Source organism: Gasterosteus aculeatus, chromosome 1 (assembly GCF_964276395.1).
Source record: "Gasterosteus aculeatus chromosome 1, fGasAcu3.hap1.1, whole genome shotgun sequence".
Classification (NCBI taxonomy): Eukaryota; Metazoa; Chordata; class Actinopteri; order Perciformes; family Gasterosteidae; genus Gasterosteus; species Gasterosteus aculeatus.
In genome coordinates this window covers 27,252,892-27,273,692 of record NC_135688.1, presented here as the reverse complement: position 1 = coordinate 27,273,692, position 20,801 = coordinate 27,252,892, and the positions used below count along the sequence as shown (strand labels likewise).

The 20,801-nt window shown below is 47.3% G+C and overlaps 1 protein-coding gene across 2 annotated transcripts; it reads right to left on the bottom strand.

The window, feature by feature from the left end:
* Window positions 1-11,007: 11,007 nt before the first annotated feature.
* On the bottom strand, window positions 11,008-19,942 carry LOC120824714 (trifunctional purine biosynthetic protein adenosine-3). Of its 2 annotated transcripts, none has more exons than XM_040185683.2 (22): window positions 19,713-19,942; window positions 18,434-18,583; window positions 18,255-18,350; window positions 18,009-18,183; window positions 17,478-17,589; window positions 17,228-17,296; window positions 17,004-17,129; window positions 16,829-16,916; window positions 16,648-16,733; window positions 15,234-15,402; window positions 14,755-14,989; window positions 14,467-14,582; window positions 14,198-14,307; window positions 13,803-14,001; window positions 13,463-13,714; window positions 13,186-13,338; window positions 12,893-13,096; window positions 12,662-12,808; window positions 12,386-12,516; window positions 12,102-12,243; window positions 11,905-12,020; window positions 11,008-11,821 (listed from the first exon to the last, which is right to left on the bottom strand). In XM_040185683.2, exons 2-22 carry the CDS (start codon window positions 18,576-18,578, stop codon window positions 11,561-11,563), a joined length of 3,132 nt encoding a protein of 1,043 aa, XP_040041617.2. In that variant the 5' UTR covers window positions 18,579-18,583; window positions 19,713-19,942; the 3' UTR covers window positions 11,008-11,560. The 2 variants fall into 2 exon arrangements, with proteins under 2 accessions (XP_040041617.2, XP_040041627.2); XM_040185693.2 differs by having other exon boundaries at window positions 14,467-14,561.
* Window positions 19,943-20,801: the final 859 nt, after the last annotated feature.

Genomic DNA, 20,801 nt, shown 5'->3' with positions numbered 1-20,801 from the left:
TTCATTCATCCTGGTCGGTGTTTACATGCCGCCGCCGGGCAACGTGCACGAGACTCAGCGGACTCTCGCCGACCAGATACAGCGTGTGGAGCGGACCAACCCGGACTCTTTAGTTATTGTCCTCGGGGACTTTAACAAATGAAATCTCAGCCATGAACTTCCTAAATACAGACAGTTTATTAAATGCCCCACCAGAGAGGAGAACACGCTGGATCACTGTTAAACCACAGTAAGCAGGGCTTATCACGCCGTCCCTCTGGACTGGGACACTCTGACCACGTCATGGTCCATCTGATTCCTGCATACAGGCAGAAACTAAAGCTCTGCAAACCTGTGGTGAGGGAATTCAGGAAGTGGACCAGTGAGGCGCTGGAGGTGAGAGATGCTAAACGACTGTACTCTGAGAAACTCCAACAACAGTTCTCAGCAAGTGACCCTGCTTCAGTTTGGAGAGGCCTCAAACACCTCATTAACTACAAGCCAAAAACCCATGAATGACCTCCGCCTGGCAGATGAGCTGAAATGAGTTCTACTGCAGATTCGAAAGACAATGTCCTGATCCCATCCCCCACAGCTCCACCAACCTGCTGCAGTCCCCTTCCCCTTCCTCCCCCAGCCCATCAGGGGCTCACGCCTCTTCATCTATCTCACCTTCCCCTCCCCCACCAGCTATGACCCTCTCTATTCTGGAGAGAGACGTTAACCAGCTCTTTAAAAGACAAAATCCCCGTAAGGCAGCCGGTCCGGACTCTGTTTCCCCTCACACCCTGAAGCATTGTGCTGACCAGCTGTCTCCGGTGTTCACTGACATCTTCAACACCTCCCTGGAGACATGCCACGTACCAGCCTGCTTCAAGGCCTCCACCATCATCCAGGTCCCCAAGAAGCCCAGGATCACAGGACTCAATGACTACAGGTCCGTCGCCCTGACCTCTGTAGTCATGAAGTCTTCTGAACGGCTAGTCCTGACCCACCTGAAGTCCCTCACCGACCCCCTCCTGGACCCCCTGCTGTTCGCCTACATAGCCAACAGGTCTGTGGACGATGTTGTCAACATGGCCCTCCACTACATCCTCCACCATCTGGACTCCCCAGGAACCTACGCCAGGATTCTGTTTGTGGACTTCAGCTCTTCTTTCAACACCATCATCCCGTCTCTGCTGCAGGACAAACTCTCCCAGCTGCACGTGCCCGACTCCACCTGCAAGTGGATCACAGACTTCCTGTCTGACAGGAAGCAGCACGTGAAGCTGGGGAAACATGTCTCAGCCTCTCGGACCATCAGCACCGGTTCCCCCCAAGGCTGCGTTCTTTCCCCTCTGCTCTTCTCCCTGTACACCAACAGCTGCACCTCCAGTCATCAGTCCGTCAAGCTGCTGAAGTTTGCGGATGACACCACCCTCATTGGACTGATCTCTGGTGGGGACGAGTCCGCCTACAGGTGGGAGTCTGACCATCTGGTGTCCTGGTGCAGTCAGAACAACCTGGAGCTCAACGCTCTAAAGACAGTGGAGATGGTTGTGGACTTCAGGAGGAACAGAGCCCCACCCTCTCCATCACCCTGTGTGACTCCCCCGTCACTATTGTGGATTCCTTCCGTTTCCTGGGCTCCATCATCACCGAGGACCTCAAGTGGGAGCTGAACATCAGCTCCATCACCAAGAAGGCTCAGCAGAGGTTGTTCTTCCTGAGGCAGCTGAAGAAACTCAACCTGCCAAAGACGATGATGGTCCACTTCTACACGGCCATCATCGAGTCTCTCACCCCAGACAAAAACTGTTTGTGCCCCTTCCATCTGGCAGGGGTTAATATATATATATATATTTTTTTTAACTTTTTTAATATTTAAAATGTTTAACTTTATTCCTTTGTTTTATACTAACTCATGGCCTTATTCTACTAACCCATTGTATTAGCATTTCATTTTACTTTATTTTATTACTTGTGCACTGCTGTCTTGTCTATTGTCACATTGTCTACTGTCGTGCACCAACTGGCAAGATAAATTCCTTGTGTGTTTGGCATATTTTGGTAATAAATGATTCCTGATCCTGAAAGCTTTTTTTTAGATCCACAAAGATAATTGGCTGATGTAGATGTAGCCAATGTATTTGTACCCATTATAGCAAAATGGGTTTAAGAGGATTATTCTGAGTCATTATTTATTGTTGAAGACGGGCCCTGAATCATTGTTGTATAACTTTTTTCCATTGCTCAAGTATCTCAGATACATACTCGTAACAGAGTAAAAAACTCTACAGAGAATAGGACCCACTCTTTTTTCCACACGTGCTTTTATTGTGCCCAATATGCATATTTTTGCCAAACATTCTGCAAAATAACATGCCCAGGATTACCTAGGAACGGTTCACCAATTCTGTGGCAAATATATCTGAATTGAAATGCACCAAGATGGAGACTTTTATAATGCTTATTTGCTTTTAAAAGGTTTTCGGATGATTAATGCCGTCTAAATGGCTCTCGCGCACACAGCAGAGTGGAGTGGTCCTTGACGTTTCTTTATTTGGTTCATCCGTTCTTATTTTAAACCCACCGTTAAGGAGCATTTTAGCTGTGGATGTACACTGCTCAAAACAGTTAATGGAAAAGACATCAGATCTCAATGTAAAAAAAACTATGTTCCGATATAGACCATTAAATGGCTGAGGAAAAAAAGGATGCCACATCTTTTGATGGAAATAAAAGTTTCAGCCTGCACAGGGCTTCATTTAGACCCCAAAATCTAAGTGAAACGATGATGTGGCAGGCTCCATTTTGCCCAAATTAAATTTCTGCAACTCAATATAATCTCCAATATCTTGTGGCCCCCACATGCTTGAATACATGCTTCCCAAACATCGCGGCATGCTCCTAATGAGACGACGGATGGCGTCCTGCGGGATGTCCTCCCAGATAAGGTCATCAGTAAGCCTCTGTTTTCAATATCACTGATTATGATGAGTGGTGGTCCAAAGTATGGTGCGCGGTCATCACAGAAACGGCCACAACCAAATATTACCTGTTCAAATGCTCTTTCAGGGGGTCCCTCCTCGATCTTGTTGACCTTATTGTCTAACTCAGTTAACAGTTAAAACATTCTTTAAATTCAGTGTTACAGAAGACTGAGGATTTCATTTTGTGGAACCTTATACAGTTGTGATTATTGATTATTTAACGGATGACCCATTTTGTTGTGGTTGTTGTTGAAAGGTTGGCCTGAGATTGCTGTTTATGGAGTCTTCGTCATTGTCAGGTGACTAAGACTCTCCAGATAAAAACGTCTGCGCAGCTTCATTGGTCTTTTTCAGATTGTGCTTTTGAATCCATCTCTACACTTCATCCAACATGACAGCCACAGGCCACTCCAGTCAACATGTGGAGGAAAAGTCCAGCCATCTTTCCTGGGACTTTCTTTATTCTGATCAAAGTTCCCAGGCATTTCTTTACCTGTTTGTTGGCTCTGCCCTTTTTGCATCTTCAGCAAATGGATTTCTCTTTTTTCTGACATCGAAGAAGCAGCTGTGGCAGCCCCACTACATCCTGCTGCAGCACACATCAGCCTGCGCTGTTGGGAAGACTTTTGTAACCGCTCTGGCTGTTTTCTCCCCCGGATCGTGGTCCGCAGCCCACTTCTGCACGCTGCTCTGTTTCTGTCTGACGTCGCAAATGACTTTATGCCTGATGGCGGTGGAGCGCTACCTCTTCACCTGCCGCGGCACCGACTACCTGCGCACGGTCACCACCCGCAGCGTCCACATCACCGTGGGGCTGGCGTGGGGGCTCAGCGGGGCGACGAGCGTGCATGCAGGGTTGCTGTTGCACCAGATCCCTTTGGCCTCCCAGCAGCCAACCACCGAGCTCCAGTGGGCCGCTTTGACCACCAGGCAGAACATCACGTGTTCCCGCGAAGAACTGACGCCGGTGTTTGTCCCCCCGTTTGTCTTGATGACTTTCTGCGCATTGACCATGTGCTACTGCTCTGGGCGCGTGTATCACGCATCTCTCAGGGCGAGCGGGGCCGTAAAGTGCCTTAACCATCGTGTCAACCGCACGGTCGCATTCTACCTGTTCACCTTTTTCCTGCAGCTGGCCCCATGCGTGATCGTCTTTGCAACGGCGTCCCTCTGCGCGACCGCCACTTTTTTAGTGACGCCGCAGCTAATAATTCTCCCGTCGTGCATCGACGCAGCTTTCCATCTCATCCGGAACCCGCAGATTAAGCCGCTGGTCCTGTCTGCGCTGCATCTGGAACGCGGGTGCGCGGGCAGCGCAGATGTGTCGCGCGGGAGCGCGGATGGGACAGAAGAGCGCGCGTTGGAGATGGAGGACCCGGCGACCGCACCTGCTCCTCCACTCGGTTCGGCGTCCGCTTCTGTTTGTTATTAGTCTCAAACTTAAATAGTCATATTTAGGTTTATATTTGTTCATCTATTTGGTTCTATGTTAAGTAGTTTGTGATGGACGCCGTTATTCGGTATTTGTGCTGATAAAATATAAAAGATTGTTGGATTTTTCAGTGTTTCTTGTTGCAGTATTTAATTGTTACATTTATTAATTGATATTTAGCGTACACCTCTAATGAGCAGCACGACACGGTGTCCTCTCACTTTTGATGATGTTCTTGCATGAATTAGTTTTGTTTTTATTACTGCTTCTTCAGTGTAAATCAGTCTGCTTACCGTCTCAGTGATATTCTATTTGTGACCAAAGAAGGTATCAGCTTTTTGGACATGATGTGATAAATATCAATAAGCTCTATATGTATTTGAAAGGTAAATCATGTCTCTGTCTGATGTTACATCTCATTAATTTATGTCACACCAACACATGTAATTGTTGTGGTTATTTGAACAATGATGTCGTCTTTGTGCAAAGTTAAAATAAAATGATATATAAATACATTAATTGTCAATCTTTTTTTACTTTTCTGTCCGTTTCTAACCATCTCATTCGTTGACATGCTCAAGTACATAACAACACTTACGAATAATTCAATAATGAGCCGGGTGTGATCGGCTCAAATGATAAATATTCAAATCACAGTATATCAGTATATTATGACGTTATACGTGAAGGTATTTCCCCGATTGTCCTCTGGCGCCGTAATGACGTCACTATTTAGCTCAGGTTGACAAGCGTCACAGATGACGCGACCAAAGCCGACAAACACCTGCGCTGCAACTTTCGCCAACTGGCTGTGAACCCGCTCCGTAAAGACGGGTACACCACAGAGTTAGATGACCGGAATAAGACTGACTGATGAGTTATGATGTGGACCGAAAACAAAGAACGACTCGTTTTTCCGTCATTCAATTGAGAAACCAAGAACCAAAACCCAAGTCGAAAAACGACATTTATTTTGAAAGTTTGTAACCCGGAGGTTTTGTGACCCAAATGACTTCTTCGTTTATTCGTGAAACCCATTTTAGCCACAAAAATAGAAGGGTCTAGAACAGGGGTGTCAAACTCAATTGCACAGGGGGCCAAAATTCAAAACACACTTCAGGTCGCGGGCCGAACAGAATAAACAGAATGTATATATATTAGGGCTGTCAAAAATAGCGCGTTAACGACGTTAATTAGTTGTTTGTTGTTAATTCCGTCTATTTTTCTAACACAATTCACGCATGCGCAGTGGGACAAATTAGCAGGTCAGGAAAGTACCTCTTCCTCTAGGGAATGCACTTCATCTTATAGAACACATTACTGCCACCTGCAGGCATAAATCAGTACTCATCACAATAGATACTCACTAGGGAGGTGCCGTGCCGTTGGGAGCTAGAGGCGAGATGTAACAAGGAGTTTCAATTTCACCGGAGCTGTTCAAGCTTGAACTACCATGTCAACGACAAAGTGTTTGCTGGGACGTCAGGTTCAGCGAGTCGTTTGCGCCAGTCCACGCTGAATGTTCGGAGACCATTAACAAAATCAACCTCAGATAATTTGACCAACACAATAGCGAAATGGATCGCAAAGGATTGTCGACACAATAGCATTGTAGAAGACTCAGGTTTCCTTGATGTTTTGCAAGTGGCGTCTCCGGACTCATCCTATGAGCCGAAAATGACGAAAATCCACGAGTGCTATGAAAACGAAAAAGAAAAAAGGAACATCAGTGAGTAACAACAATTACCTCGGTGTGGTAGAGGTGGAGCGAGCGCAGCAACGGCTGCCTGCGCGCAGAAAACCAGTTTGTGGAGAGGGCACCTGAGTAAACTGCGTGCACGGAATATGTTTTTCTTTGCTAAAATATGGTTCTCTGTGCTCAAAACTTTAAATTACGCGCTCAGGATTGTGGCACAAATATAACGCCATAGACGACAACAATTGGGACTGACAGTGCGCGCAACATGGTTGCCGCAATTAGATTTCCACGCTATGAACACAATAACTGTGTCGCTCACATGGTGCAGAGAAGTGTCACAGTGAGTCTTGCTGACAGCGGCTTTGTAAATTCTTTGGCCAAGGCTCGCAAAGTTGTCGGTCATTTTAAGCACAGCCCAGCAAACGCTGCGGAGCTTCAAGCACAACAAGTCAGCCTGGGAAAGAAGCAGGAGCCACTGATCCAGGATGTTCTTTGGTTTGATTTAAAAGTTGAAAATGTTTTTTTCTACATAAAAACGCAACACATGACTCAAATTGTGCAAACATGTGGTTGACCACTGTTATGATTTGACTACATTTATTGCTTTCTGTTCTGAATGTTCTGAAAGTGATTAATCCTGATTCTCATTAATTGATTAAACATTTTAATCATTTGACAGCCTAAACAGCATTTGACAGCCTAATATATATATATATATATATATAAAAATAAAAATTGTGCTTTTCAGAAATAACAAATAACAATGCAAAACATTCTGTTTTCTTTGCTCTTATGCCATTTTATCAGAGCTGGATGCTTTGCATCGTTTTTTGGCAAGAAGTTGGTTTGTTTGGCGTGAGGTCCCGTGTTGTGGAGACTCTCAGGATGGACTGAAAGTGCTCATCAGTGAGACGACTCCTGTGTGCTGTTTTTTTGTCTTCACTGAGAACAGCTTCTCACCCAGATATGTGCTACCAAACACGCACAAAGTTCGAGCCGCATGTAGACGGAGCTGTGTCGGACGAACAGTGTCGTACTTTGTCTTTATGTCCCATTGCACTGCAGCTCAATCAGCTGCATCTGAATCTGCACAGGTGCAGTTTCCACGTCGACGGCAAATGGGTTGCGAAACAACTCAAAATTATTTTTTTGTTCCTCAAAATCACCAAAGCGCCGTGGGAACTGCGTGCGCAGTGCGCTCAGTTCATCAGCAAAGTGCGTATTTGGGAACACCGTTGTTCCGCATTACTTGGCAACAGGGAAAGTGGGGCGAGTTGCACTGGTGCATTTGTGTCTCCCATAAAATCAGCTTCACTGCGTCATACGTCAGTGATCATGCGGTCACGTCCCTGGAGCTGGAGGTTTCAGCCATTGAGACGTGCGGTTATGTCAGCCAGAAACGCCACGGAAAGCGCTCGGCAAGGCAGCTGGAGCGCTGCATTATGGGATTTACTTTAATATATATATATATTTAATATAACAATAATATAAAATTATCTCGCGGGCCAGATATAATTGCATGCCGGGCCGCATATGTCCGGCCCGGGCCGCATATGTCCGGCCCGGCATGCAATTATATCTGGCCCGCGAGATAATTTTATATTATTGTTACTATTGCCCGACGATATGAAGGGCTGATTACAAAATAAACTAGATCAGAGATCAATCAAACGTTTTGGGAGATTAAATACGTTCCGGGTGCTATTTATTCCGTAGCCGTCGTGTCTAGTAACGATTGAAAAAGTCCCGAAGAGAGTTCTCTCTTTATTGAACCAGCCTCGCAAACTCCTCAACGAGGAAAGACGCCGCAGGACCAGATGCGGCTTTGCGCTCCCCTAACCGGGGACAGCGTGTCCACGCCACCATGTCATTTGCCCTCCGGCATGTTCCTGTGTAGCCTTTGACTTTACATCACATGTCATTTAGCTGACGCTTTTATCCAAAGCGACTTACACTAAGTGCATTCAACCATCGGGATACAAACTCACAAGAGCAAGAAACCAGAAAGTGTAATTTCCTCAAATGAGCCAATTTACAATTTGCTGTAGGTAAGTGGCGTTACAAGTACAATTTGCTGGCCCCGATCCATTCACAGCATGGTACGTAAGCACCAAATGTTTTGAACTGGTGCGGGCAGCCACCGGTAGCCAGCGAAGAGCGCGGAGGAGTTCTTCTTCTGACTTCTTCTGACTGAGCTACTCTCATAAAACAGATAAAACCTCTGAAATAAACATTATTTTGCGAAGGTTCTCAAGAAGGAGACGTCGTTCTGCACGTTTTATATCAAACATTAAACAAACCGCGCACACTATGGATCATCTTGAGTTCTGGTGTCTCTGGTAGAATCAAAGCAGACCTTCCTGAGCCACAGTTTGGATTCTTTCCTTTCTCCTCAGGGTGCCGTGTGTTGGTTCTCCTCAGCTCCTCATCTGGGTGAGCTGATCCCTGAAGGTCGGGATTGATCTTCCACTTCTCACTCTCAGGCATCAGCACGCAGACTGTGCAGGCTGCTAACTGATGTTGGGGGAGAATTTATGATCTGCACATTGTGGGTTTCTCAGGAAAACTGTGAGTGACCTTGTTGGGAAACCTGTAACCTAAACTCCGTTATTACAGCTGGAACTGATGTACGCTTTTCCTTCTGTTACGGGAGGGACAGGGTGTTTTCCTACGACATCTGGGTTTCCAACTGAAATTCCCTTGACCCGCAATCTTCTGATTGGACAACGCACACCTCTCAAGTGTATTAAAGCTTCTCTTACACCAAAAAGCTTCGTCAGATCTTCCTGCTCATCTGAGGGAGAAGGAACAATCTGTCCCTTTTCAGCTGAATTGAGTCATTTAAACTTCTGTCTGTACTTACGGCTTCGGTTGAGGATTTCTGTATTCTTTATGATTTTTCTATATTCTACTTAGTAATAAATACTTAATCACAAGCGAGTTCAAGATACTTTTGATTTCTCACAAGGGCTTAAACCACCACAATTTGAGTGACTGAGCTGTTTGTTCACACCACCAACCTGCAGCTCTTCAACGCATAAAACCTCTGAAATAAACAGCAAGTCATAGAAGTAGTGAAATGAAACTATGACTTTACTTGACCTGCAATTGTATTATAACGGTATGGACCGGTTGTGGCTTCCAACCTGGGAGTCTATGAGAGTATTGAGGTTCAACTTGCCGACTCGATAAACTCCAGAATAAAGGCATCAACAGGTGTGGTGGAACAGTGCAGGGCGATAGTGGGAAGGCTGAAGAGTGGAAGATCCACGGTTCAATCTCAGCATTCTCAAGGATAAATACAAGAACCCAAAAAGTGAGTGAGTGAGTGAGTGGATGGATGGATGGATGGTGAGTCAGCACAGCTAAAGAGCTGCTGTCTCAAACCTGCTCTTGTAGATTGTGTGTTCAAGCCCAGTCGTGGTATTAACATTAAAAAGATTTTTGAGGTTCAAGTGGCAATCTCAAGTTTAAATAAGAGAAACAAAGAGTTGTTTGCTGTATGGTGAGGTGGCACAGCTGAAGAACTGCTGACTCCAACCTGCACTGTAGGTTGTGGGTTCAAGCCCAATTGTCGTCATTGTTGAGTCTTGATGTATAAAATAGTTTTGAGGCTTAACTCACATTCTCAAGGCTAAATAGGAGAAACGAAATGCCTGAAGTGTGAGCAGGACTGGTGGTGTTGTAATGAGTGCAGAGGACAAAACTTCTGTAAGAGCTAGTGGGTTCAAATCCCACCACTACCAGGTCCTGAGTGCACTACCGCGGAGGTAGTAGTGGGGGCTTTGTCCCCACTGGTTGTTTCATAGGAGTGGAAACAGGGGGTTATGCAAACACAGAAGGAAATGTGACTAGAGTTTAGGTGGCATTGTCAAAAAGTCTTTTGGAAGTCCAAGTCCCTCAAATGCTTATTAGCTGTACTGCAGCTAGAAAGCTACTGCATTATACTATGCACCATATCAAAGTCCTTGCATGTCTATCTAACATATTTTGCCAATAAATGTTCCTGATTTCTCCCTTTAGTGCATCCACCCACCAATTCTCTGTTAGCTTCATGTTCACTTATTAGTCTGGATTGTAGTGTCCCAAAGTGAAGATGGCCGATACCAATGCAGGAAGAAAGGATGAATAGCATGATTGATCCTCCAAGATGCACCAATCTGTCTCAAGGGCATTGACCAATTATAATATTTTATAAATGTTAGTTTTCTAATACAAAATTATTTAGATAAGTGGCGTTATGTGTACAATTTAAGTGCTACAATTTGTTGATTGCCACAATCAACAAATATGTGTTCAGCTCTCATGAGGGTTAATTGACCACTAACGTTAGATAGTTTGTGTATTCAAACAGCTGAAGAACCGAGTGAACAGCCGTTAGCACAAATTAGCCGTAAGCTAATGTTAGCTCACTTAGCAATGGACGCCGCGACAAGTGTTAATATTTGTCAGTGGTGGTTTTGTTGTTGTTGTCCCCGGTCACATTATAACTCACTAGTCTAATTTTTTTCATCTCAAGCCTAGTTTATGCTTCTACGTTTTCAGAGCAAAGACACGCAGACGCAAGCCCCCCTTGCGTGTCCCTTGCGAGCCTTTCCACACCTCCTTGCGTGCGTCCATTTTTCTAGACATGGGTCAAAAGCGACGCAAGGCTGCGATTGGTCCGCTAACTACGTCCTTTACAAAGTCTCACATTTCAGTTTCATAGCACAATACCACCATTATTAAAACGAAGAATGTTTATAAGAGAATGGATCAGATTGAAGAAATGCGTAAATATGACCGCTTGTACAAGCCGTCATTGGCGGACTATAAGGACGCGCGGATGGCCTCTGATTCATGGAGGGAGATCTGCACAAACGTCGGTTTGCCCGTCGAAGGGAACAAAGGTGTGGAGGAAAATACTGATTGGTCAATCAATAGTTTTACAGAAGATTTATTCTACCCTCCATCAAAAAGTATGATTGAAACATGATACGATTTTGTTGGAAATCATTTACTATGACTCGAATATTTATCATCTGTAATCATTCATAACCATTTTTGACATGTGTACTTATGCATGTTTATGAATGAGATGGTTAGTAACAGAGAGAAAACTAAAAAAACATTGTCAACAATATTAATTTATTTAGATATTCCAGTATGCTAGTAGCTTTATTTTGCCTTTGCACAAAGAAGGCATCATTCAACGGACACATTAGTTTTAAAGGGAAAAGAGCAAAAAATGCTTAAGCGCCTTTGTACTTCTTAGAAAAGCCTTCAAACTTTAAATGTGTGACACTAGAGGTGGAAATGAGAGACTGCATCTTGTACTTCTAAATTGCCTGAAAACATTACAGAAAATAAGAGGGAACTGCTGACCTATTTTATGCAAGAGGATATCAATGTAATTTAGTTTTGTCAATTGTTTTTATGTATGCTTGGTAGACCTCACGTACCGCTAGCGGTGTTAGAACATTAAACCATTACTATCTAGACAGTTTGTATTTCCTGAGCAGACTGTAGTTGTGGATGAGAACTGGATGTGTGGTTTTTAACTGTGGGAACTGGACTGGACCACACGATGCGTCCGTCCTCTCGGAGCGTGACCGCGCCGCTGGCCACCAGCTCTAGAGCGGCGGGGAAGGCTCGGTGCTCGGCCTCCCGGATTCTGTCCGAAAGACTCTCCTCTGTGTCGCCGGCCAGCACAGACACGGGCTCCTGCACGATGATGGCGCCTGCGTCCACCTCCTCCTAAACACACAGCCGGGAGTGTGTTCAGTTCGGGAGAAATGATAAACTCTGGTATGAAGCTTTCCGTAGTCGGTCATACTTACTGCTGCAAAGTGGACCGTGCAGCCTGTCACTCGCACTCCCGCCTGCAGCGCCTGCTTCTGGGCATTCATGCCCTTAAATGAGGGGAGCAGGGACGGATGGATGTTCAGCAGCTTTCCTGTAAGAAAGACATATATGAAAATGTGCAAGACCTTCATATGACCCACCACATCATCATAACAATGTTGTTCCTCCGCACCGTTCCATTTCTTGACAAAAGACCCTGTGAGGATCCTCATGAATCCTGCCAGACACACCAGCTCCACCCCAAATTCTTCCAGCACACGATCAATTGTGCCGTCAAACTCGGTCCGGCTCCCGTACAGTTTGTGGTCCACCACCTACGTCAGGGCAGACGTAAACTCCATCAACATCATTTATTGTGTTCCCCTTACTCCACCTAATCCCTCAGTTTATCCAATCCCTTTGCAAACCCATTTAGGTGGAAACAGCCACACTTGGTTATTCATTGTTTGTTCTCACCCGTGTCTGGATGCCAGCCAGCGACGCCTTCTTCAGGCCCAGAACCCCCGGTCTGTTGGAGATCACCACCACGATCTCTGCAGAGCTCGATGGGTGCTTGGCCTGCTCTATCAGCGCCTGCAAGTTGGTGCCTGGGACAAACATACCAGAAGACTTTAAAGACAGAGAGTAAATGACTACTGCACAGATCATTTCCTCAAATATTGAACTACTCCTTCGATGGGCGCACAAGGCACTCTGATTCAATGCCTCTTTTCCAGAGCAATAAAAACACACCTGTGCCAGAGATGAGGACGGCCACCCTGGTCCTCTTGTCTTTGCAATGGAAACCTACGTTCTGATTGACGCCCACCTCTCCACTGGGAGCGGGACCTCCACCCTGGAGGCGGTGTTTCAGGTTGCGGACCACCACCTGCTTGGCCCCTGCGTACATTCACATTTGTTTTTTTCACTCAAATGAATTACAGTAAAAGAGATGATTGCGTTTTACTTTCCAGCGTGTCTCACCCTGCTGCTTGTGGACCAGCGAACCCACAATCCACACCTCTTCATGAGCTTGGAGCTGGCATAGCACAGTCTGAGCATCCTCGGGGGCAACCACCAGCACGGCCCCCAGGCCGCAGTTGAAGGTGCGGGCCATCTCCTCCTCGCTCAGACCCCCCTCCTTGTGGATCCAGGAGAACACTGGTGGGATGCTCCACCGAGAGGCATCTGAGTCGCGTCACAAAGGCCACGTGGAAATATTATTGAATGAGAGCCACAAATGTTTCAGCTTCATCCACGACGCTTCCTCATCTCACCTAAATCGACGGCCAGCTCCTGGGGCAGCACCCGAGGGATGTTCTCCAGAAGCCCCCCCCCCGTGATGTGGGCGAAGGCTTTGACGGCGCCGCTGCGGAGGATTGGCAGCAGCAGGCGGCTGTAGATCTTCGTCGGAGTCAGCAAAACGTCGCCTAGAAGCAGAGTCACATGGTTACAGTCACGTGGTGGGCTTTAAAGGGGTAAACATGTAAGCAATGGAACTTTGTAATAAATCAATGTGCCAGTTGCTCTCAACTAATTATTTGGTCGACTCACCGACGGTCCGTCCCGAATCGGCAAAAGGAGCAGGGGAGCTGTAATCGAGGTTGGCCCTCTGCAGCACTTTGCTAACCAGGCTGAAGCCGTTGCTGTGGACCCCGGAGGAGGCCAGCCCGACCAGCAGGTCCCCCTCCTGGATGTCCCCCAGCCGGGGCAGCAGAGCCCCGCGCTCCACCGCGCCAACACAGAACCCGGCCAGGTCGTACTCGCCCGCCGCGTAGACGCCGGGCATTTCTGCCGTCTCACCACCTGGACATGGGAGAGACCAGAGACGTCAAGACGCGGGTAGTAGAGCGTCTGAAGGAAGCAGAGTCCCATAAACGTCCCCACAGCTCACCCAGCAGAGCGCAGCCGGCCACCTTGCAGGCCGCGGCGACGCCGCCGACCACCGCCGCTGCGACGTCCACGTCCAGCCTGCCGCAGGAGAAGTAGTCGAGGAAGAAGAGCGGCTCGGCGCCTTGAGCCAACACGTCGTTCACACACATGGCCACCAGGTCCTGACCCAGGCCGCCGTGCCGACCACACGCCTGGGCAATCTGTGGTTATCAAAAATATAGAGAGAAGAATTCCTGAAAGAATCACGGATCTTTCCCCTGCTTCTCTGTCCCGTCTGAGCCAAATCTGGAGAGAGTCCAGGCTTTTGGTGGTTTCCTCGTGGCAAACAAACCTTATTTCTTCTCCATCGCGTTGATGGAGAAGAAATAAGGTTTGTCAAAGGAACCGGACACCTACCCTGAGTTTGGTCCCCACGCCGTCTGTCCCAGAAACCAGGATCGGGTCGACAAAGCCGGCTCCCTTCAGGTCAAACAGCCCAGCGAAGCCTCCCAGTTCTGCATTACACCCTGATGGAAGCAAAACCTGGGATTTGACTGCATTGGAGCCGTTGACTTTACCTCAAACATCAAAATGACAGCACAACTACAAATTGTTTCAATCAGGTGCACACTTAAAGATACAATAGCCTCAATATTTAATTGCACCATAATAGTATTTAATGTTACCGGGGCGGGACGTCGCCTTGGCCAGAGGCTTGATCATCTCCACCAACTTGTTTCCAGCAGCGATGTCCACTCCGCAGCCTTTATAGGTCAGACCTCTGTCAGAGACACAGTGAAGGCTGTTGCTCTGAGTGTTACACCATTAAGGAGTCAATCAGGGACTCGGCCATTTAAAGAAATACTAGGACCCGAGTTCATACAATTTCATGTTTATTAAGTTCCACATGATATACAGTACAAAGATGGACTTGACCACAAACTAGTGTGAACAAAACACTTTCTCACACACACCTGCGGTCTGGGTTCAGGTGGGCGATGGCCCGGTGGCCGATGTCGCGCCGGTACACGGCCCCCGGGAAGCCCACGGCGGCCACGCCCTGATTGGCCGCCTGCAGGGCCGACTCCAGTGACGGCCTGACCGCGGTGACAGTGAGGACCCGCCCCCCGCTGGAGACCACGCCTCCTTCCTTCAGAGCCGTGCCGGCGTGGAACACCTGCACCCCCGAGTCCTGGACCTGGGACAAGCCTGAGGATGAACACGCCGTTAGTCTGGCGTACGCCCGGCTTGAAGTTACCAAACACACGAAGAGGATTTACAATCTAAAACGTGGCGTGTGAGGTTTAAATCATTAAAGATGTGCTGCGTGATAAAAACCTGACAAGAAACAAACTAAATATAGCGACGTGTAAACATTACTGTAGTTGTAGAAAAGCCACTGGGCTCCGGCCGTGATTGGCATCGTGTAATTTGAGCGGTTAGCAATGCGTGCCTGTGATCTCCACTCCTTTCTTGTAGGAGCCGGGGTACCCAGCACTGGCCATCACCACGGTGACCGCAGAGCTGTCCTGGTGCCACACGGGGGCGCTGGAGACCAGTTTGCCACTCATGGTGTTCAAGATCACTTCATACAGGTCGCTCTTCAGGAGGGGCAGCAGCACCTGAAGGAGTGACGGGACATTAGGGGTGGGAATCTCTTGGCACATCGCGATTCGATTCCGAATCAGAGGTCAACGATTCAATACCGATTAATTGATTCCAAACAGATTATCAATTCTAAAATCGATAAAACGATTATCAATGCATCTAGATTTTTAAAACATTTGAGTTTGCTACTAAGAGGTTGCTAATCACTTCCTACTTTGTTTGATAATTAAAGAAAATCAACAGATGAATTACCTTCTCTAATTTTTTTAAAGAGAAAAAAAATCTGTCACAACTATGACTTTCTATCAACAATTGTAATAATTATCTTAATTATCTTAATTATTAATTAGTAAATAAATAAATTAATTAAAAGCCTTTATAGGTCAGACCTCTGTCAGAGACACAGTGAAGGCTGTTGCTCTGAGTGTTACACCATTAAGGAGTCAATCAGGGACTCGGCCATTTAAAGACACTAGGACCCGAGTACATACAATTTCATGTTTATTAAGTTCCACATGATATTGTAAAAAAGTAAATAAATAAATTACATTTATTTAGTAATTGTAAAAAAGCCTATGTAAAAAAAATATTGAACTGATTATTATTATTATTTTAATTATTAAAGAAAAAGGAATGTGAATCGTATACACGGGCCAGCATGATAACATACAACTGAAGCATCATTCCCATTAAACGTCCGTTAAAACATTCAACCGCTGGCCGGAATGTAGCCGTGACCCAATGACAATAAAATCGTTAGCGGGGTTGAGCTAACGTTAGCTCGCAAAGCTGCGTTACGGGCGAGGTACCAATCCGACTTGAGGGTTAATGCTTGTGGCAGACATCATTCATTAAGCAAGTCCTTTTATTCTCTCACAAGAGCCTGAGCTTGTGACTGGATTTTGTTTTCAAGGCCCCGTGATTTGAGAGAGAAAAGTAGAAAAAAGGCCAGTTCACACAGCTCAGTGACTGTAAGCTTATGTCGGCTAGCTGCGCCGCTCAGTGCGCGTTGGGCGGAGGGTGTGCGTGCGTATGTGAGTGGTGGTGGTGGGGGTGCTGGCTGTTGTAAGCGGGCTCAGCTGAGTGTTATTTGCACCGTAACACTTATGTTAGAGACACAAATCAGCCAGACATCTTTAGAATTCCAATTATGAACTTTTCTGAACCGAGACCAAATGGTTCTAGAGAGAACGGGACATTTCTGATGTATATTAATAAAAGAGACAATCCCGTGATGGATGGAGGGCAGAGAAACCCACCTGACACTCGGGGTCTCCAAAGCGACAGTTGAACTCCAGGACCTTCAGCCCCTGCTTGGTCAACATCAGCCCTGCGTACAGAACACCTGGAAATAAAAAGAGCCAGCGTGAACTTCATTAATGTCAAAGCACGAATAGAAGCCGGCGTGCAGCGGCGCGCGCTGGTCGGCAGAGCACTTGCCCACATAAGGAGTTCCCTCCTCCCTCATCCCGTCCACGGTCTTCTGCAGGACCGTGTCTCTGATCTGCTGCAGCAGCTCCTGGCTCACCTGCAGCAGAGACGCGAGCAGCATTACACATCGTGCCAAGGAGAGTACTAGAAGGGGGCCGGACTGAGAGGAGGGTGAAGCGTGTACCTGGGGGGTGGGGCAGTAGGCCCCCATGCCGCCGGTGTTCGGCCCCAGGTCGCCGTCCTGCAGCCTCTTGTGATCCTGTGCTGGAGGCATCGGTGACACCGAGGAGCCGTCAGAGAAGCAAAGGCACTAGGAAACGAAAAGGGGGGGGGGGGGTCCCGTCAATTCTCCTCTGATTTGCACAGTAAGGTGCATTTGGGCCGATTCTTTTACGGTTTTCAACTCACAGACACTTCCTCTCCTTCCAGCAGCTCCTCCACCACCACGGTTTCCCCTGCAGAGCCGAAGGCTCGGTCCTGCAGCGGCCACAGCGTCAGAGGAACAATCAGCTAAACGTGTGAATCCTGTGCATCTACTTTAACAATCATCAGTCACAGGAGTGGTTCAGTCGCTGTACTTCAGTCAGACATTTGTCTTCTCTCTCCCCTCCAGGCTAGTGTGACTACTCGGATGAAGGAGCCCGGAGAGGTTTCGTACCTTCATGATGTCCATCACAGCCCGACAGGCCTCTTCCCGGTCTCCTGCCACGATGACTCCCTTCCCTGCTGCCAGCCCGCTGGCCTTCACCACCAGCGCCGGGAAGTCGGCCCTGGAGACCCCCGATCCACCCCAGCAACGACACAAACTGAGCGTTAAAAGACGAATAGGGCAGCCGCCGTTTCCTAAACAAGGAAATGACTTTCCCACAGTATAGATTTCTTTCTGTAAAAGTGGAAACTCTTCTGGTGGACAGTTTGAAGGTGCAGTCTTTACATTTAAAATCATCAACTCGTGAAACAATCTGAGAAACAAAACCTCGGAGGAAATAACATTTTCTAACATGGTGCAAATATTGAGTTCAACTCCACAACATTGCGACAGGAGATCAAAGCTGAATTTAAAAAGAATGGTGTTATAGTTTCACCATGAATACTTCAAAACATTTCTTGGTTTCCTCTGTTCATTTCCTCTAACTTGTATGCTCTCCCTCATACAATCAACTGTTTGCTGCCCGTCTGTCGTACTGACGTGCGGATGTAGTTGCAGGCCTCCTCGGGGGCGGTGAAGGAGCCGTAGCGGGCCGTGGGGATGCCGTGGCGCTCCATGAAGGCCTTGGAGAAGCTTTTGCTGGCCTCCAGCTGAGCGGCTTTGGCCGACGGGCCGAAACAGGGCACTCCTGCTGCCGTCAGGTCATCTACCATACCTGGAGGAGAGGTCAAAGGTCAGGGAAAAGACGCTACGGACAGCACAGTTTGTAGGAGGGCGGGAGCTTACCTGCCGCCAGAGGCACCTCCGGCCCGACCACGACCAGCCCCACGTGGTGATCCTTACAGAACTGAGCCAGAATGGCGTGGTTACTCACAGACACCTCTGCGTGGAAAGAGAGAGGAAGCAGCACGGTCACGGTTGTAGCTACGGGTGTTTTTATCGTTTAAAACATCCTCGGCCATTACCAGAGTTGGAGATCTTCCCACAGCCGGCCGTGCCTGCGTTACCCGGGGCAACCAGGACTTGCTGGACCTGCGGCGATTGGGCCAACTTCCAGGCCAGCGCGTGCTCCCGTCCGCCCCCGCCGACCACCAGCACCTTCTCTGCCATGTCACCTGGGGGGGCCAGAACACACCTTCAGCACCACAGCGACACCACCGGCACACGTTGAGCGCTCGGGAAGCATCTCTATGATTAATGCAAAGCTTGACCCACAACACAAAGGAGTTAGCTGCGCTGTAACGGAGCGCTGACCTTTACAGAGGGAATTATAATCTTGTAGAGCCACAGCAGCCCGGGTCCAATCACGTGGAACAACAAGTCAATTAAATGAAACAATAAAAAAAAAAGGCACGGTCACCAGGCAGCGCCGAATCAGCCGCGGCTCATCGCCACGGAAAAGCAAAGCCACGGTCAGGACGAGATACAATGAAGTATTCGCCTTCAGCCCAGTGCGGCCAGTCTGCAGACTCTACCGGCGCGCTCAACTTTTCAAGAAACCTTGGAGTGACATTTTTTTGTCGGGGGTGGACGATACGGCGGTGGGGGGGGGCAAGGGTTGCGTGACTAGAGTAGGGGCTTGTACGTTAAAAGAGACAAGAAGACCCTTTGACCCTCTGTTGAAACAAACCAGGGTTGGACTTCAATCCCCTCTTCCCAATCTGTACGGACCTGAGGATTGTGTAGAAGCTTGCGTCACTTTACTAATGAAATGTCTAATCTGATGACAGCACAAAGGGTCGAGTGTTGCACAGTTGGGGGGGAGGGGTCAGTCGCTCAAATGATGAGACTCACATGAGACTCACATGTTTGGCCGTTAATCAAATACTCGAGGCCAACAGTTAGCTCTTAAAGCTCTTAAAAGCAACCCCAAGCTCAATATGAGGCGCTGTACGCTGTGATAACTTGTGTCACTTTTCACATTTTTCTTCCAGAGTAATTCCACAACTTCACTGACGTTCAAGCATCAAATTAACGGTTTCAGTGGGAAGGTTACTGCCCAGTTGCACGCGCTTCACTGAGCTGCATGCGTTCCGTCTACACTGCAGCAGAATAGTTGCTGCAGTCTGCATCATGAGATCATCTATTCCAGCATCTCAAAAAGGTCAATCGCTCCCTCACACTGCGAGGAACGTGCGAGTGTTGTGGCTTTGCGTAAAAACCATGCATTTAATCTTTAGCCTTGAGGAAAAGCAAGTTGTTGAAATGAACATGTAACGTAAGCATGACGCTTTGATTACTCACCTGTGTGTCTCAGGTGGAGGGAGGGAGGTCTATAGCGCAAGAAATATCCGGAGCCCAGTTCAGGACAGCAGTCGCCAGTGTCTTCTGTGCTTTCAGCCTGTAGGTGTCAAACTAAGCTTTTGAGTTTGGGCCAGACACTCCCCCCCTTTGATTTGGGCCAGACCATTATAGATCATAGAGGGGTGGTGCCGCGGATGGTCCGGGCCATAGGTATATATACATACATACATACACATAGATAAGATAGATCTATGTATATATTATATCTATATATCTATATATAGATATATATATATATCCAAAGCGACTTACAATAAGTGCATTTCAACCATAAGGACAAAGACACAAAAGAACAAGGAACGTGCAATTTCATCAAATAAGCAGATCTACAACTGGCTATAGATAAGAGCCTTTATAAGTACAATTTAAGTGCTGCAATTTGTCAGCGAGTCAAGGTAGAGTCTGAAGAGATGTGTCTTTAGTTTGAAGATGTGAAGGCTCTCTGCGGTCCGTTCCAATAAGCGGGTCTGTTTTAGAAAGGGAGGTAACTAAAGCTCAGGGTCAGTCACCATGGTAACTGAACCTGTGAACATAACGGGAGCAGGTTTTCTTCAATAAACCTCGAGTTTCTTTCACAGTCCCTCTCACAGCAGTCCACAATCACACAGCGCTCCTTCATTTCCTCATTCATTCATTCAAGTACTCTGTATCAGGTGGATTTTAGCGCAGTTCCCACATATGAACAACTCTAAACAGCTGTTCTGAAGCCCAACACTCAGTTTGCCATCTCAGGATAAATCAACTCAGAGTTTAGGTTTTGACTTTGTTAAACCTCCAACTTGAAACGGACCCCCTGGTGTCTTCAGAGAACTCGTTCCACCATTTAGGAGCAAGGACAGCAAAGAGTGTTTTGCTCTCAGTGAGGGAGGGACAAGCAGTTTTACAGGTCCTCTGTGAACCAACAAAGACAACAAACGAAATGTGTAAACGGGCTGTATCTCAGCTTTAACGTCCACGTCTACTACAGACCATAGGTCATCAGTTCATGAGCTGGAAAGACCTTCATAACAAACCTGAAGAGGAGAATAC

Bases quoted from the DNA above. Each gene is read 5' to 3' on its own strand.
- LOC120824714 (XM_040185683.2), bottom strand. From the start codon at position 18,578: ATGGCAGAGAAGGTGCTGGTGGTCGGCGGGGGCGGACGGGAGCACGCG. The intron at 14,002-14,197 runs GTAGGTGTCCGG...TGATAACCACAG, and splicing joins GCGTGGGGACCAAACTCAGG to ATTGCCCAGGCGTGTGGTCG. The intron at 12,244-12,385 runs GTGAGAACAAAC...GCCCTGACGTAG, and splicing joins TGGCTGGCATCCAGACACGG to GTGGTGGACCACAAACTGTA.